Source organism: Trachurus trachurus (assembly GCF_905171665.1).
Source record: "Trachurus trachurus genome assembly, chromosome: 17".
Taxonomy (NCBI): Eukaryota; Metazoa; Chordata; class Actinopteri; order Carangiformes; family Carangidae; genus Trachurus; species Trachurus trachurus.
Genome location: NC_139900.1, coordinates 18381411 through 18400033, shown reverse-complemented (window position 1 = coordinate 18400033; position 18623 = coordinate 18381411). Strand labels below are relative to the sequence as shown.

The following is an 18623-nucleotide window of genomic DNA, read 5'->3' as shown; positions in this document are numbered from 1 at the left end:
AGAGGAACATGGTCTGTTCACTGTGAGGAGTTTTCATCTTCGGTCTGACTCTTTCAGTGCAGTTCAGACTTATTAACTATGATCTTCTGTTAGTGTTTTGTGCCTTTAACAACCTGGAGCCACATCCTTAACCACAAGTTTATTATTTTTACCATGACAACAGAAGTCTAGTGCATGCAGCTGGGACACCCTTGTGGTTTGTATCTGACCGTAGGAAGAAATGAGCTACTGCAAAAACTCAAAATCTTTCCAAGAATATTTGTCTTATTTCTGGTCAAAATGTCTCGATTCTAGTCAAAACTACAGTAATCTCTTTCCACTTAAAATAAAAATTAACTTCTTTTTAGATAATTTTCACTTGTTTCAAACAAAGATTCACTTGAAATAAGTAGAATAATCTGCCAGGGAAAGCAGGTATTTTGTGCTTGTAATAAGGAAGAAAAACTTGCTCCACTATCAGATTTTTCTACTTATTTCAAGTAAAAAATATGCTTGAAAGAAGTAAAAGGTGTCTAAAAACAAGCAATTTTTTAGTGTGATGTATCTTATTTTAAGTATAATGAGATTTGTTTTGACTAGAAATGACATTTTGACTAGAAATAAGACAAATATTCTTGGTAAGATATTTGAGTTTTTTGCAGTATAAGGTGGTTTCAGGACTTTGTTGGAAACTGAGGCTGGATTCTAACATCTGGTAGAACATGGACATGCTGAATCACATGCACAGATAAAGGTCAGTTTTGCATGTGAGGGGTGAAGGTCATTAATAATCAGTGAGCACCTTTGAGAACCATTCAGGAAGACGCTCTGACATCAGATGGCAAACAAAGACATTTATTGAAATAATGCAAAAGAAACATTAACAAGTTTTTTGTTCTCAAGCAAAATGTGAAGTTTCCACGTTGAAAAAACACAGTCAACACTAAAGTCTCTGAACCAGCCCAGACTGACCACAGTCCTGTATCACAGTCCTGGATCGTGGTCCTTTTTACCAGTCCAGACCGGTCAGTCCTGTACCAGTCCGGACCGGCCGCAGTCCTGTATCAGGGCAGCAGAACAGCTGATCTTCATTCAGGATCTTTTGTTACACAGAAACCTTCAGACAGAAGAACTGAAATCCAACACAGTGCTTCTTAAATCAATATGTACAATTTCTTACAGCATTTACACAGAGAAGAAGAAAACAAAGCAGGTACCACAGAAGAACTCTATCTGTCAGTCCAGGATTTAAAAAAAAAAAACACACGCACCATGTAGACACAGGGACATTGAAGCAGGAGGACGCTGCCAGAACTCTACAATATTCTCTATTAATGCTGACAGTGAGAAGCAGCAGGGGTTCCTGGGGCTTGGTGGGGTGGGAGTGGGGGTGGGAGGGGGGGACAGGAACATGCTAGCACAGCCCTGAGCTCAGAGCAAGGGGAGGAGGGAGGGTCTGTCTCCCAGTGGGCTTCACTTCACTTCACCTGCGTCTCATGTAGAAAGAATCATAGAACATGTTAGATTCTGACAGGACAGCTTGATGGTGAAAGGTCATGACCCTTGGACATTTAACACATCTCATGGCTCCAGTGTTGCAGTTTTATGATGAAATCATTTAAAGGGGACATATTATGGAAGTTTTGAAGGCTCTTTAACTATTTGGGTGTTTGTTTTGCCTTCCGGTCCCGAAAATGTGAGAATTTACAAAAGAACCAATCATTTTCAGGCTCCCTAGGTTGAAATCCATGTGGTTTTACGAGCTGTTCCCTCATGTGTCATCCAATGATGTAACTAGTTTTCGAATTTGCATAACCCCACCCCTACATGGTAGCGAAAACATTTTTCCTACTATGGCAACGCCATACGCCTTACTCCGCCTCTGATTGGCTTATCACGATGCCCTTTACTCTGCCGGTTGGGATAGGCAAAGACGGTTGGTTTAGGCGTGTGAAGGGAGTGGTTAAGGTTAGGGTAAAAGGCAGGTATAGGCTTAGCCTTGCAGAGGCAGCCAATCAGAGGTGGAGTAAGGCGGGTCTTGGCGTGGCCATAGTAGGAAAAAAAGTATCGCTACCTGGTACCAGTAGAAGGGGCGGGGCAAGCAGTGGTTCATTTGCATTTAAAGGGACAGGCACTGAAACCAGCTGTTCTCAACAGGGCTGTTTTGAGAGGATGAACAGAGCTGTGATGTTTGAACCTTGGGGTATTTTGACTGAAGCATGTCACAGACATGTCTTTAAGACACCTGGGAACTATTTTAATTTGTGGAAAAGGGGCAGAACATGTCTCCTTTAAGATGAGCCAGTCACTGTAGTGGAACCAATTTGATGTGTTAGCGCCTCTGGGAAATCGTTGTACACCTGTCTGGAGTGTGGACCAGGAGATGCAGAGTGATGTGGACCTGAGCTGAGAAAAGTCTGCAGCCGTCTGACCTGATCTTTCATTTTCATCTTCACTTTCTGATTGTCAGACATGGATAAATGAGCATTACAACCATACATGGTGTCACAAACTCATTCATTTGAGCAGCAAATTAAGAGAGTGATACTGATGTCACTAAGTAGGCTACCTCAGACCTGGACAGACCTCTGTGATGGACTGGACCTGGCTGCTGTTATCAGCCATGGGATGAACTGGAAATGGGGTCAAGGTCAAGCAGAAGTGAGATAACAGGTGGACTGAGCAATTCGATTTCAAACTGTGTTTTTTTTTCTCCCTTGGTTTTCTTGAAATCAGATCTGTGATTGGTCCATGGCATACGTGGCTCATCTCACCTGCTCACACCGGCCTGCCACCATGTGTATACCTGCCTCAGGTGTTGCTGCTTCCACCAGTGATGCTGTGTTATGTGTGTGAAGCAGGAAGTGAAGCCCAGCAGGTTGTTGCTGCAGGTGGAGGTGATAAAGGTGGTCTTAGGGTGGGGTGGGGGGGGGGGGGGGGCAGACACACTGACCGTGGTGCTGCATTCACACCAATTATGGCTTCAGGCCTGGAGATACATCAGCAACTTGCAGATATTGTGGACAGATGAGGAAGATGAAGGGTGAGCTTCATCCTCCTCACTATCAGGGACTCACACACAGAGACTCTAGAAGCAACAGATCTCCTGCTGTGATTGGCTTTGAGAACAGACAGAGAGACAGCAGAGCTGAGGACAGCCTGCTGTCTCTGCACATAATACTGGAGTTTCTCCTATGTGTGTGTGTGTGTGTAGTTGTGTGTTGTATGCATCTACAGTATGACTAATACCGAAAACCTTCTAAAAACACAAACCTTGGATCTTCAGTGGTCAGACAACAGGACCGCTGTCTCTCCTCCACCTTCCTGTCCTGACCTGCACCATGATTGCTTCTGTCACAGTGAGTCAAAGTCAGTAGGTGTGTAGTTGTGCTGTCTACACAATTCTACCCCACTGACACTGCTTTGAAGGGAGTGTTTTGGTGTCCTGCTGGATAACGAGCACACCCAGACCAGGTGTGGCCTTAGTCTGAGGGTCTCTGATTCTTTGACCTTAGACCTGTAGATCAATAGGTGGATGTAGAGCAGGGGTCTCCAACCATTTTTTCCTCTGAGAGCTACTTTTACAAAATGAAAACAGCCAAGAGCTACTCATGTTTTGTAACACTAATTCTTGACATTGGTAAAACAAAACTGTGTTTCCCACTCTTCATGAAAATTGTATGTTTTTAGCCTCTATCATACTGATAACTGAATTTAAAATTTCTCCTCTATTAAATATGAAAGGCTGACAATCACATGTCTGTTCTGATGATACAAGTCAGTGGTCTTGAAATGAAATACACATTCTACATCTCGGGGCAGAGCTGGGAAACAGTAGGGGAGAAACAACTGGACAGGTAACCGACAACACTGAGAGCCAGCATGTCGCTGCAGGAGAAGCAGGTCCGTGGAGCTGATTGGTCGGTTCTTATCACATGACAAGCAGTGTGCTTGCTGCCTCCCAAAAAGTTGAGATTCTTCCTCTGTGCATCGCGGACATGCATGAAAAAGCAGGTGCAACGCACTGTCTGCGCACCTATAGTACGACTTCGCTTTGGTTGTGGACACTACACGCAACATCTTAATGGCCCCATGCACGCACACACGCTTCAACCAAGGCTGCTCTCCATTGGCAGGGAAAATCCTGGATATAAGGTGCATGTTTGGCGAGTGACTAATCAAGTTTTCAAATTTATATATGATTCATTAATCCTTTGGCTAGCTACTGGGAAAGGGGTTGCGATCTACTGGTAGCTTGTGAGCGACGTGTTGGAGACCCCTGATGGAGAGTATGTCAGTTTGACACCTTCAGTTTGGTTTGCAGTTGTGCACTACTATGTTCGCACTTATTTGGAGTGAACTGGATCAACAGAACAATAAGTGATCTGGGTAAACTTCAGGGTGAGATCGTTCCTGTTCCTACAGGTGGGGGTGCTTTGGGGACCACAAACAAAATCTTGTTTAGGGCCACCAAAATCCTTGTGCTCAACAGATATGTCATCTGCTACGACTGAGTCCTGATCCTGGACTGGTTCACGTTCAACACAAACCACATAACAGTTGGTTTGGAGGCTGAGCTGAATCTAAACGTTCACACAAACCTGAAGGAACCACGCTGACGTCAGACTTCCAGCACGCCAATATCTAAAACACCAGAGTACTCCTCAGAGTAGGACCACATCTCCAGGGCACTGAAACTCTCCATTGTATGTGCTTGTGAGATTATATGTTCTGTCATGTGTGTATCTGTCCACTCAGTGTCTCTGTCATCAGTCATCACACCCTCATTCACTAATCTCTATATCTATCTACCTAACAGGAGACTCAGAACATCTAGATTCACTAATAACCTGATGAGTCTTTGGGGACTCGCGGAGGAAGAGCTGAATGGGTCGGTTACACCTGTACCAGACATCAGCTGGTCATGTTGTGGTCACGCAGCGCTACCATCACTGACGTTAGCTTTGACAGATAGAGTTCAGTGTGTGTTTGTCTGGGTCAGAACCAGGAGGCATCGACACTGTGACTAGATGTTTTCACAGTCGACTTGTTGACCTGTCACTGCAGGAGGAACATCTGTCTTCATTCTGTCCGGTCACTCATCTACTCTTACATTCAATCCTCCAGACTCTTCAGACTCTACAGTCAGTTGGTGTGTGTTGAAAACATGAATGTATCTATGATGGTGTAGAGTGACCAGACAGAACTCTGCACAGCCCCTTCTCTTTTTGATGTTTGATTCTCAATCAATATTTTTTTTTGTTTATCAGTCTAGACTTATCCCATGGCAAAGTGAAAACATGTTTTTAGACAAGATCAAATGTATTATATAACTGAAATCTCTTATTCGCTGAGTTTTCAGACTATAACTGAAAGTCTGGACTAACTGGACAACGTTTAGAAGGTACCACAGTCCACCTGCAGGTCAGGGCGAGGTCTGGAATCAGGGCTCTAGTAAAACTGGAGTCCAGACCGGCTGAGGAACCAGGCAAGAAGGATCTGGAGGAGCTTGAGAAGTCCTCAGATGTGGGAGCTGCTGGACAGACAAGCGTCTCAGAAACTCTCTATCAGTCTAGTCTTAACACTTTCTGAACACCAGGGGTCTCATTTATAACCGTTGCGTACGCACAAAACGGGGCCTGAAACTGGCGTACGTGACTTTCCACGCCAAGGTTGTGATCTATAAAAAACAAACTTGACGGGAGAATGTGCGCAGCCCTAAGCAAACTCTGACCCATGCGTACGCATGGTTTGGAGGAAAAGGGGAATTGGCGACTCAGGAAATGATGAGTGAGAAGAACGATTATGTTTTTATTATCAGCCGTTACACATTTAATTTCAACCCGCATGCGTTAGATCAATGTTGCCACGGTGATTTAATTCAACAGCACCCTTATTTCGCATCGGACTGGTGTTTCAGAAACATCTTCTTAGAATCTAACTGAAAATTCAAAATCAAAATTCCTTCTCTATATTTAATCACCACCGTCTCTCCGTCATATTGTCCACTCCCAGAGCGCAGGAGGAGGAGAGGACGCCGCGGCTACATGGGATAAATACATAAATCTAATTACTGTAAATAATACAGCGGTGAGCCCCGTGCGTAATTCTGCACCATGGCACCGCTGGAGGAGAAAGGAGGGAGAGGGAGACTGTTTAATAACTCGTTTCACATTAAAACTGTTGTCATTGTTGTAACTATGTGCCGAACCGGGTCCAGCATTTGAGAGGGCAGTGCACCAAAACAACACGGCGTGCGCTCTGTGCCGCTGACGCCGTTGAGCTGCAGCAACATGTCACGTTGTCACTTTCACACCTGCAGCTAATTCACAACACCGACAGAACAAGAGCACGTCAGGCTCATTGACATGCAGATCGCATTCATGTGGTGGTTTGCATTGACCATCTATGGTTAAAACAGGGCGTGTACAGGGAGGAACGTGAAGCTGATTCAGCTGCGCACACTTGTGATTTATAAAGGGAAGTTTGCTTGCAAGTGTTCGTACGCAGCGTTTTATAAGTCTTTATATTTTTTGGCACACGCAAAACTTGGCTTTTGGGCGTACGTACCCTTTTAGTAACGATCCTACGCACAGTTTTATAAATGAGACCCCTGGTCTTTCTAAGCACCTGGATAACTCAATAACAGCATTAAGCTGTAGGGGGGGTTCTCAGCAGCAGGGTTGAACACAACCAGATAGAGTAAGGTCTTAGGAGCCAGAGTCCAGGAGACCTGGCTCGTCCTCCAGCTCCACAATGACCTGAAGCAAACAGCCACTGGACCAGTCTCTCACAGTTCCTGAGTGTCCTAGCCAGTCCAGACCTAAAGCCCACACACCTGTGGAGCAACCTGAAGGTGACACCTCACAGGAACTCCCTGTCCAGGGTGAGTCTGAGAGGATCTGACAGGAAGACAGAGATAAACTGAGCTGTCGAGATTCAAGAAGAGTAAAACTGGAATTGCTGATGGAGGAGGTCCTTCAAGAGAACTGGATTTAGGTTTCTGAAGACTTTTGTCAATGAGAGATTTCAGTTTTTAGTTTTGAATTAATATGTCAAACATGTTTTAACTGTGGATGAATGAGACACCGACCGAGTGAGGTGGAGGAGTCTGATTGTTTCTGAAGGTGCTGTCTGCAGGAACATGACGTCCCACCTCAACTGCCTTCACAGGTCCACAGAACCAGGTCAGGTCTAATGTACTCAGTGACCGGACCGGACCGGATCGGACAACACCTGAACCTGCCTGACAAGCCAACATGTTGTCTGTGAGGCCGTGATCCTTGGTCGTGAGGCAGCTGTTTTCTGAGTCCTTAGACAATAGTAGGCTAGTGCATTTCACTCTGGTTCCTGTAGCTCGGGTTTTGTCCAGTCAATTTAAACTGGGTTCACAGAAGAAAAGTTAGTTTACATACATGTCCTGTGTTCATGTGTTCCTCCTCTTGTTCATGAGGCTCTTCCTTAATTTCTAAACAAACAAGTCAGACCTTCTCTTCCATTCATTCATCTGTTCATTTGGGATTCCAGTTCAGCCCCAGGATCAGTCTCTGGTCCGTCCATCTTCTGAACCATGGGGGGAGGGGAGGGGGTTTGTCTGTGGAGCTAAACGTGTGACACTTTCTGTGTCTCTCTGGCCTGTTTGATGCTGTACAGCCACTTAATGACCCTGGCGTTCCGCTCCACGGCCGAGATGCCGTAGGGAACGCGCTCCCCGGCCTCCTCCTCCTCATCCTCGCCCTCGTCCCCGTCCGACAGCCCGTCGTTGGAGGACCGCCGCGACCGGTCGCAGTCGGAGGAGATCATGGAGGCCGATCGGAAGTTCAGACTCACAATGTCCGAGTTGGCTCGCGCGAAGTTCTCCGGACCCACGGCCTCCAGCTCCTCCGGGTCCAGGCCGCAGTAGTTAAAAAAGCGTTCCACGTCGGCTCCGGCCCGGGCGTACCGGTCCGACAGGTCCGATTTAGACCTGTGTAGCGAGGAGCGGCGGACCACGGACGAACCCAGCCCCAGCTCCAGGGTGGGGTCGGTGGAGGTGCCGGAGGGGTCTCCGAGATCGCAGGGTAACGACTGAGGGGTGGTGTTGTCAAAGGCCGAGGGGGACGGAGTGGGACGAGGGGGGGGCAGCGACAGGGAGAGCGCGGGGGGAGGGAGGGAGGCGGGGTTGGGTTTGGGTGGGAGGGGAGGGGCCGAGGAGCTGCTGGAACGGGCGGTGCGAAGCGGCTTGCCGTTGCACAGTCGCAGGAGGTCGGAGGAGGAGTGGGAGGTGAGCAGGGGGGGCAGCGGGGAGCGGGAGCGGTCCATGACTCCGCCCCCTTCGCCCCCTCGCTCGTCCAGGACCCGTCGGCTCAGGTTGAGGTTGGCGCCCTGCGGGCTGCGGCGCCCCCCGCTGTTGATGGGAGGGACCTTCAGGGAATGGGAGAAGGAGCGCAGGGAGTGCGAGGTGCTCGGACTGGGAGCCGATTCCGCCGGCTGCTCGTTCAGGGTCATCGTGGATCGGTACGTTAACGGCATCCTAAAGATGGAGACACAGACATGGATGAATGAGTAAAATCTACATCCACACACATAAAGAGAATAATGAAGATCCATCTTTCTCTAATGACAAAAAAAAACCCCGCAAGCCAATCAGAAGAGAGACCCTGGTCTTCTCTGATCCAGAGATCAAGGGGCGGTTAATGCTTTGTTGTGACATCACAAAGTTACAGAAGTCCTGACGGCTGGTTTTCAGGCTCAGTCTCTGAATATAGACTGTGTGAATTTCTCTGTGGACTGAAGCTTTGATATTTTAACAGAATCCAGACCTAATTTATAATCCAAGCAGACATGGACAGTTTCCTTTATACTGTATGACATCTTTGATCTTTAAGTTTTGACATTTATTTAAAAAATAATCAAATTAAAAAGGCATATATGGGCATCTAATGGAGACAAGAGGGAATACAACCAAAACTGAAGTGGGAGAGAGAGCTGGGTGTGAATATTTCTGAAAATGAATGGTTGTATATTTGGAGAACACAACAGTCAACTACATCATCATGTGCTTGGAGATTATATTTTTGGAAGAACTTAATTAAATTCTTCATCACACCCAAAATTAGGAACAAATACACATCTGTCCCACAGCCATGTTGGAGATAACATTTTGGGAAGATGTTCACCTAGTTATTGTCAGAATTCTGAGCTATGATTAATCTAAGTCATGTATATTATCATATTTTGGCACCATGACAGGGAATGTTGTGTTAAAAGAAAAAGAGGACAGACATTACTGAAAAGCTTGTGAGAAAGCAATCACGAGAAAGTGGTATAAGCCAGATCCACCAACACAAGATGACTGGCTGAAAATTGTGAATGAAATATACGTTATGGAACGATTGACTGACTCATTAGATAAAAACAATGTCACAAAAAGTGGGAGAAATGGACTGTTTACACCTCAACGACAGGATAAGGGCTCTCACACTGATAATAAAGAAGGACCAAGCTGTAGAGACATGGCAATCCAGCATGTTCTTTTTCTGAAGTCTGTTTTTATTTGCTTATCATTTTCTCTTTTTTCCTATGTATATTGTTTATATGATGCCAAAAAAGCAATAAAAAACAACCACTGACACTACCACTGCCCTGACATCGAAATCATCCCTCCAGACTTCTGATGTTGATATTAGCACAGATGTAACTCTCCTTTCACAAAAGTGTGTGTTTTACTGACAGACAGTGAAAGCAGCAGCACAGCAGCCTGTACACTGTCTTACAGTAGCTTCACTACAGTCAACCAGTGGAGAGCGACAGGTTGTCATGTCAATGAGCTTATGGTGTAAGTTAATATTGCGATCAGCCACAGGTAGTAAGAGCATAAGGGAGAGTGACACTGTTCTGATGATGTATTACCTCATCACTGTCCTGCGTTCACTGTTTAAACCAGTTTTCATTAACTCTTTCGCGACCACACTAATTTCTCAGCACATCCGCTCCGGACCACATGTTTTTGGCTATTTTTTTTTACCTTTTTTCTCACGTCGAACCGAACTCTGTACATCACCTAAAAAAAAAAAGTCGCCAAGAGGGTTTGGAAAGTTGCCAGATTTAGCGAGAAAGTCGCAACACTGTAGCCGACAGCCGCACAGCACGCTGCACGCTGTCCCCAGAGCAGCATTCAAGGAGACCGATTACTCAAACAAAACCAAGATCACACAGTTTATAAAAAACATTATGTTTTGATTGTAGTTTAAAAACAGTTTTTACATATCAGAGGACTACCATATTCACACACAGGGTACCTGAGAGTGTCTATTATCATAATCTGTAAAAAAAAAAAACGGTTTTGACGAGTTAACTCGTCAATGGTCGTGAACGTTCGGCAGGCTGTGACGAGTTAACTCGTCAATGGTCGTGAAAGAGTTAATGACTTATTGAATCTTAATGTGATCTATGAGTATTAAAGGGATGCAGAGAGGGAGGGAGGCAGAGCTGGCGCACCGCTAATTAGCTTAGCTCAAACGCTGGAAGTGCATAGGTAGTGTTAGCCTGCCTCCACCTAAAGTCATCAAAGAAACTCTTCAGCAACTCTTAACGGGAACCGGCGGGCCGATCTTCGTCTCAGAGCTGACAAAACTCTCCGGTAAGGCATCTTGAGCGGTCAAAACAACGGGATGAGATCGGTCAAAACGGAGAGTTCAAGCAAAGACGGTTTGTTTTGGTTCAAACTAGCTACATCGAGGGTAGGTTAGCTTCCTATTTCAAAGTAAAAGCACAAATTCTATCGGCATGGTTTTCTGTATGTGAAGGGCAATGGGTGTTTTATTTTGTGAAAGTAACCGGAAGTGCGTTGGTCACAACGGCTAGCTTGAGTAGCGCCCGAATTCGTCCGAACAAAATTGTAAACAGCTGGTATTTAGACAGTTTAGAGCTAAAATGAAACCAGCTTCTGACTGCTGATTTCGACTCGGGTAGGAGGCAGGCTAACACTACCTATGCACTTCCAGCGTTTGAGCTAAGCTAATTAGCGGTGCGCCAGCTCTGCCCGTATCTCCCTTGTTACTGCACGCACAGTCGAAAGGATGGTGTCTATCTGCTTGTCATGGACTCGGGAGTGAGGCAAGACACGAAAAAAAAAAAGTTGGCGTAACCCTTTAAACTAATCAGCTGCAGTCATGGCTCGTGAGTTTACCCCAATGGCGTCCAGCTCCTGGCCATTCCTCCAGATGACCTCATCAGCACCGCGCTCTTAGCTCCTCCCCCTCGTCCCTCTGCTCCTGAAGAGGAGGAGGAGTTGAGCAGATTTTTCAGGATCTCCAGGTTTAAATTCTCTCGTTTGCTGCTGCTGCTGCTGGTCGCGCACGTGTCTGACTTGGCGTTGTTGTTGGACGCTTTGAAAGGTATCCCGCCTCCGTTCCCTCCCCCGCCGATACCGGAGCCTCTCTTGGACAAGAGGGCGTGGCCGACGGGAGTCTTTGCCAACACGGGCGGTTTGATTGGCTCTTGCTTGGCGTTGATGACTTCCTGGCTCTTGACATACTTTGCCTTGTCAGCCTCTAGTCGCTCCACAGCACTGAGGCGCTTCGGGTTTGGTTCCACCTGGGACACAGAGCGGGGACACAACAAGTGTCAGTGAACACATTGCATGTCAGTGAATACAACACTCATCCAGTCTCCGCTCATGCCTATGTGTCAAGATTAAAGACAACACTCAGCACAGACAGAGCAGCCACTGACACTTCTGTCTGTGAATAGTGGTGCATCATGGGACTTGAGGAGAACATGCATGAAGCGAGTCAGCACTAACCACCGGACTAAAGATATAAACACTTTTAACCTTAAAACTGTTTTAAAGACACACTGTGTATTAATTATTCTATGTAGCAGCGAGGTTCCAATTGAATAGTATTCTTTATGCTGCATTCAAGTGGAATCGGGCCGACGGCAGACGGACGACAGCAGCTGCATGGAGCGGGATAAACAAACAATAGGTCTGTCGGAACAGCAGGCAGCAAAATTATACACACGTAACAATATGTTGTTATGGTGATGTCGTATTGTTTACCTCATCCACGTTCTACCAGATCTCTCTCATACTAAAATGACGTCCGGTTTGTTTGCCGACTGCTGTCTGCCTGATTCCACGTGTGTCGCGACCCGAAACATAATAACTGCCAATAATGTAACAATTTTGGCCATTTTAAATATAATAAAGCCAATCATGTAATAACTTGCCAATAATGTAATAAAATGTTTGAGCCAGTAAGGTAATACCTTCTTTTTTGCCAATTAGTATTTAAAAAACAACAACTTTTTGACATTGTAATAACTGCAGCCGATAACATAATAATAATTTCAAAAAACACACACATACAGTATATAGGTATACATATCACTATATGTTTTTTGTTATTTCCAGGCCAAAAGATGTCACAGTTGTGAAACATTTAAACTTCTGCGTTGTGTGTCTGTGTCTCATCTACACTGAGAAACAAAGGATGCTTCATGCATCATTTCTCACATACTGTATGTTTGCAAACAGAGGAAGTATGCATAGTAGTCTATCAACAACCTTGCTGTAACACATGGACTTGTAACATATTTACATCTTCAATGTAATGTTTGAATTTCAATCAATCAATCAAATTATTGGCACCAGTTATTACATTTTCAAAGGGGTTTTAATACCAGGCCAATAATGTAATAACCAGGTAAAAAAAAAAAATCCGTTATTGGCTCAAGCATTTTATTACATTATTGGCAAGCTATTACGTTTTGGGTTGCTACACACGTAAATGCAGCAAAAGTGTACTGCATACCAGCCCTATGTATACAGTATATGAATGGAAAATTCAAAGCTTTACCAGAACACTTCATCTTGTTGATGTAGGTAAATACTAATTATTGAAACACATACTTTTGACTGAAATTAGATTTTTGTTAATAGACAACATTAAGAGCTCCACAGTGGGGCTTTAATTGTTTATATTTGGTCTGTTACAACAAAGATGTCTGCTGTGTCTGCACTTTGCACATTACACTTTATTCTATTGATTGATGGGATGGCTCTAATGTTTGTTTTAACCTCCTGACTTGTTTTTAATTGTTTTAAATGTTTTTATGCCACAGGGAGCGCTACATTTCATTAGATTTTATTATGGTCTGCTACTACTACTACATTAAATGATTGCAATTTGACTATAGTAAACACAGACTGTCCACACACACACTGCCAGAGGAGGGGGTGCTGAGTCATGCTGTAGTAGTTTAAGTTGTTAACACCTTGTAGGTGTGACGGTCACATACCACAGCCTGCAGCTCTGTCAGCTCACTGTGGCTGTTTGTGTTATGTCCTCTGACATTTCACCTGATCCACTGAATAACTCTGACCTGCTGTTAGAAAAACAGCCCCCGGTGTCACACACACACACACACACACACACACACACACACACACACACACACACACACACACACACACACACACACACACACACACACACACACACACACACACACACACACACACACACACACACACACACACACACACAGGCTGCAGCTGCTGACTCAAGGTCACCAGAGGAAAAGACCTGTTGATGAGCCGTGCTCAGCTGTGAGTTGATGCAGGTCAGTCAGCAGTGAAATAAAGCTGCTTTGTAAAAGGGGAAGGTGCTGGAATGTCAGCTCTGGGTTTATCAACAATAAGTGCCAAAGTATTTGTCCTGATGACTCTTCCTGGGGTCTGTTCATAATTATGTTGCTTCTGTGAACACTGAGAAACAAACCACATTATGTCATTTGGTATTTGCACAATGTATTGCTCAGGGGGCAGAGGTCAGTGTGATCACAGGCCTCCCCACTGGAAGATGGCAGTCTGCTGAACAGAGGACTTCTCTGTGGTTTCTCTGAGATAATAATCTAGTCTGCACAACCACATGGGTCGATGTGAGGGTCTAAGGGCAGAGGATGTTGTAATGATGCTATGTAAAGCCCTTCCAGACAGTACTGTTTGTAAAAATGGGCTATACAAACCAAAATAAAAATAAAAATGGACTATACAAATAGAATTGCCTTGCCATGTGTCTTGAATAGGTTTTTAACATAATACATCTCAAACTTTAACCATAAAAACTGATAGTACTCCTGACCCCTGACCCTAAGAACTAGAGCTGCACGCTACTGAAAAAAACTAACATTGCAATTTTTTTTTCTGCAATATAATTTGTGATATTAATAAATACAATACATATACTTTTACAAAGTTACATGACTAAAAATGAAACTCTGAGAACTAAAACTTTAACCATGCCTGTGTGAAATATATAATGTGTTATACTTATTGTTATAAAACCTTATGATAATTTATGAGTGTTTATAATGATAGTTATACATGTCTATAAGCCAGTTATAACACATTATAACTATATTTATAATGCATTGTCGATGTGGGCATTGTCAGCGAGTTACTAACAATTATAACGTATACTGACCTATAAGTCATGATAAAATGCTTTATAATGTGTTATGGTTATTGTTATAAAGCAGTTTAGCAGAGTGTTTACAACTATAGTTATACAGTGCTATAACTGCATTATAACTCATTATAAGTATGGTTATAATGCGTAAGAGATCGGCGTCAAATAAAGTGTTACTGATATGTGTACGTACTAATGTAATAATTAGCTTAGGTTCTCTTCAGTGTGTTCATCACTTTGCACAGTTTTTTAATTTGATTGTCAACCTGTTTCAAATAACACATTAGTCTCACCATCACACACACACACACACACACACACACACACACACACACACACACACACACACACACACACACACACACACACACACACACACACACACAGATGTGACTGTACCTGTCTCCTGAAATAGTCCGGGCCCTTGTTGAGGATGCGGAGGGGCACGGCGGAGCTGAAGGGCGTCGCGGGGCCAGCGGCCTTGCTATCTGGCAGGGCTGGAGCCAGCGTCTCTGTCGGCATGGCAACGAGGCGACTGGGGTGGCCGGCCGTGGTGGCAGCGGGTGCGGGGGGGTTGACAGAGGGCAGGGGCACCGCAGGACCCCCAAAACATGAAGACACAAGGTGGAGAAGAGAGAGTCTAGAAAGAGATGAAGCCCCCGACCCTCCTCATGGCCATGTGGGACCCTGGGACTGAGCCAGACTCTGGACTGGGAGGAGGAGGAGGAGGGGGAGGGGGAGGGGGAGGTTGGGGCGGGGGGGGGGGGACTGCTCAGGTCCTGTAGTGCATAGTAGGACCGACTGCGTTCTGCACTGGTCTTTTACTCAGGACCGACTGGACAGACAGAGACTGAGACACTGGACGAGCGGGAGGTGAAGAGTCTCAGTGCAGTGGTGTGGATCACTGACTCCACTGTGGCCCAAGGAGGAGCGGAGGATGATGGGAAATTAAAGCCCCCGCTGCCCCTCCACCATCTCTTCAGCTCCGTTCAGCTCGATCTGAGATCAGCAAACACAACAGAGAGAGAGAGAGAGCCAATGGGGTTAGAGCTAGACTGTGACATCATGCACCTAGCAACAATAGCAGGAATAGCAGGACACACAAATACACTTCAGTGTGTGTGCAGGCAGGGCACACAGTACAGTCACACACCCACACACATCATTCACATAATACATCTCAAAGCTTAACCATAAAAGCTGATACTACTCCTGACCCCTGACCCTAGAACTATATTTAAACCATTGAAACACAGCCAACAAACAGATAGAAATACATAGAAGTACTCAATGATGAATAAACAAAACAAAAAAAGTAAAATGGTCAACAGGACGTTTTCATTTCATTGGGTTTCCTGCAGGATAAGTCCTGGGAGCTGCCCACTCCGCCTCAGTCTGCTCCATCTACTGTCACTAAAGCAGTCCCAGTTAGAAAAAAAAAATCTCCATCCACATGAAACCGCAAAATCCGCCTCAAACAATGTCATGCACATGCCAAAGCAGTAGGTGGCAATAGCACTCCAACAGGAAGGCCATTTTAGCCAATCACAAGGCTGGAAAAATTCATACCAGAAAAACAACAATGGCGAACCGAGGCTAGGCAGAAGTTGCTAAATAGCACCAGTATTTTGGCTAGGTCTTCCATAACAGCAACTCCGTCAGCTGGTCACGTCGAGAGTGCTCCACAAGTCTCCACAGATACAACTTACTGTTTACCGTCGCACAGTGCAACGTCAAACAATGTTGGCAAGAAATTGCGGTCTTTCTCGGTTTTCCTGTCCACACATGACTGCTGAAACCGTACTTTTCGAAAAAAGTTCACCCTGGACTCCGGTTACAAAAAACTCTGGAGCCCACAACTGCAGTTACATGTGGATGAAAGGCCAAACCTCTTTGTTTCAGTGGCAGCTCTCTGGTCTCTGGTTATTAAGCAGTTATCCTCTGACGCTGGTATTGGTGACCATGCCCACTGAAGAGACAGGAAGTGTAGGCCTACCATTTCATACCATTGGTGCAGCTTGTAATGAGCCATCGTGTCAAAGAAGGGTATCTTTGTGTACGTCTTAAGCATCACTTGTGGTTAAAAGAGCATCACTATGGTGTTTCTACAGTGCTACTCACTCCATCTCCTACAGTACTGCATTTACAAAGATGTTTCTGCACTCAGACAAGAATAAAAGCAGCTTTGAAGCCGCTCTCTGCAGCATCAGTCTGAATCTCTGTCAAAGCACTGAGCCTGCATCAAAGAGAGGGAGAAAACAAGGAAGTCAGGCAACTGACAGAAGTAAGACAGTGACAGCAGACTGCTGTTTTTCTCCAATGAAAACCCAGAGAAGTAGGTCAGAGAGACCAGGGGCATTGTGGGAAACCTGCTGACTCATGCAAACCAGCCATCATCGTGTTAACTGGTGAAATAAACAGTGGTTTAACATCATCAGCTTTTCATTACAGACGGATCTCTGCTGCTGTTGATGTGCTGAGTCATCCTCCAGAGAGGCTACTGTAGCGCTCTTCACCGACTCCCTCGCTTCATTATGGCTCAGATGAATCTCACACTTCAATCACATCTGCATCATCTGTTTTATATTAGCTGAATTAAAGTTACTTACAGCTTTATATCTCAGCGCTGCTGCTGTCTATGCTCTGGACACCAAAGATCTCAACTTTTTTCATTGACACATATCAGGGTTCCCACTCTTCTCTTGAAATCATTTCCCAGGACATTTCCAGCTGCTACAGTCTGACAGACATGTTATTATTCCATCTCCAGTCCAATTCATGAAGAAGTGTTCTTTTTGACAGTTGTACCTTATTTTCTACATGATTATTTCTATGTGTATTCCTCTCTCACCCCCAGAAGTCTGATTCATTGTGTAAGAATTACTCCCATCTGGCAACGGTTATATATTGCAAGCAACTCAATCGTATTTTTCATGCTGCATTCACGTGAAATTGGGCAGACGGCAGACAGCCGCTGCACGTAACGGCATAAACAAGCCTCTATTTAAACAAATGGTCTGTCAGCACGAGGCAAAACAGTACACGTGACAATATGTTGTCATGCCGACGTCATATTGTTTACCTGACCCACGTTTTACCGACTTTCTCTCGACTTCTGTGACTAAAATGACATCTGGTTTGTTACCGACGGCCATCTGCCCGACTGCACGTGAATGCAGCATCAGTGTAACGCTCCATTCCTCCTCACTGCGTTACCGCGGTGACTTTTCACAGACGCCACCTCGACCTGAGCCGACAGCTCCAGTGTCTCCGCTGAGTTTCCATGGTTTCCTACCGTCACGCTGCCACTGAACGTAAAAACATGGCAGCCAGCCTGAGCTTACCCGCTCCATGTATATATGAATGATATGAACGGCAAATTCAGAGCTTACCGGAACACTTCAGTTTGTTGATGGGGGTAATTATTGATGAATGAAAAACATACTTTTGATAGGTAACAGGAGAAGTTACACAATGTCCCTTTAAAGATGTGCAGCCTATGGCTCTAATTTATAGATTAAATAATCTCTGGCATGCTTAGGAATTAAGACAAATGTATCATAGAACAACACAAACATGTTGTTTGTGTTTTTAAACCATGCCGCTGGAGAGAAACCCCTCGTGCTAGCGATCCAATAGCGGAAACACCAGGCACTTGTTTGGAAAAGAAATCCTAAAAAGGGTCTGAAAAAGTCTAACAGAGCTCTGGTACAGTAGCTGCTGTCATGATGTGATAAATCATTTTCCAACAACTCAAGCTTTCCAGGACATTTGACTTTTTCCTCATTGTCATGTGTTTTCCATGACTGGAAAATTGGTCAACCATTTCCCAGGTTTTCCAGGACACATGGGAACCCTGCATGTTGTTTACATGTCCTGTAATGGAAATTTTATGACCCTTGATTGAACTTTGAAGATGTACGTTCATGAACCTTAGGTGAACTTTGAAGAAAGCGCAAAGCTGCACTTTCTGCTGTGCATAGAGCAGCATACAAGTGTCCGACTGGGTTCCTGTTATTTTATGATGATAACGCTTAAGCAAGCAGTTGTCTCTATATTTAAAACCACAGTGAGATGTCAAAGAAATGTCAACTCGCTGAGGTGTGAAAAGACCACATCAGACCCTCGGTTACAGACAACCACGAGCTTCCTGCCTTCACATACGAGTAGGGATGTAACGATTCACTC

At 44.9% G+C, this 18623-nt stretch overlaps 1 protein-coding gene across 1 annotated transcript; it reads right to left on the bottom strand.

The window, feature by feature from the left end:
* Positions 1–7581: 7581 nt before the first annotated feature.
* On the bottom strand, positions 7582–15014 carry fam110b (family with sequence similarity 110 member B; the record flags this gene model as incomplete). The annotated part of the gene is made up of 3 exons (XM_083991922.1): positions 14835–15014; positions 11150–11556; positions 7582–8491 (listed from the first exon to the last, which is right to left on the bottom strand). The coding sequence occupies exons 1-3, from the start codon at positions 14955–14957 to the stop codon at positions 7582–7584; spliced, it is 1440 nt and encodes a 479-aa protein (XP_083848048.1). The 5' UTR covers positions 14958–15014.
* Between the last annotated feature and the right edge of the window lie 3609 nt (positions 15015–18623).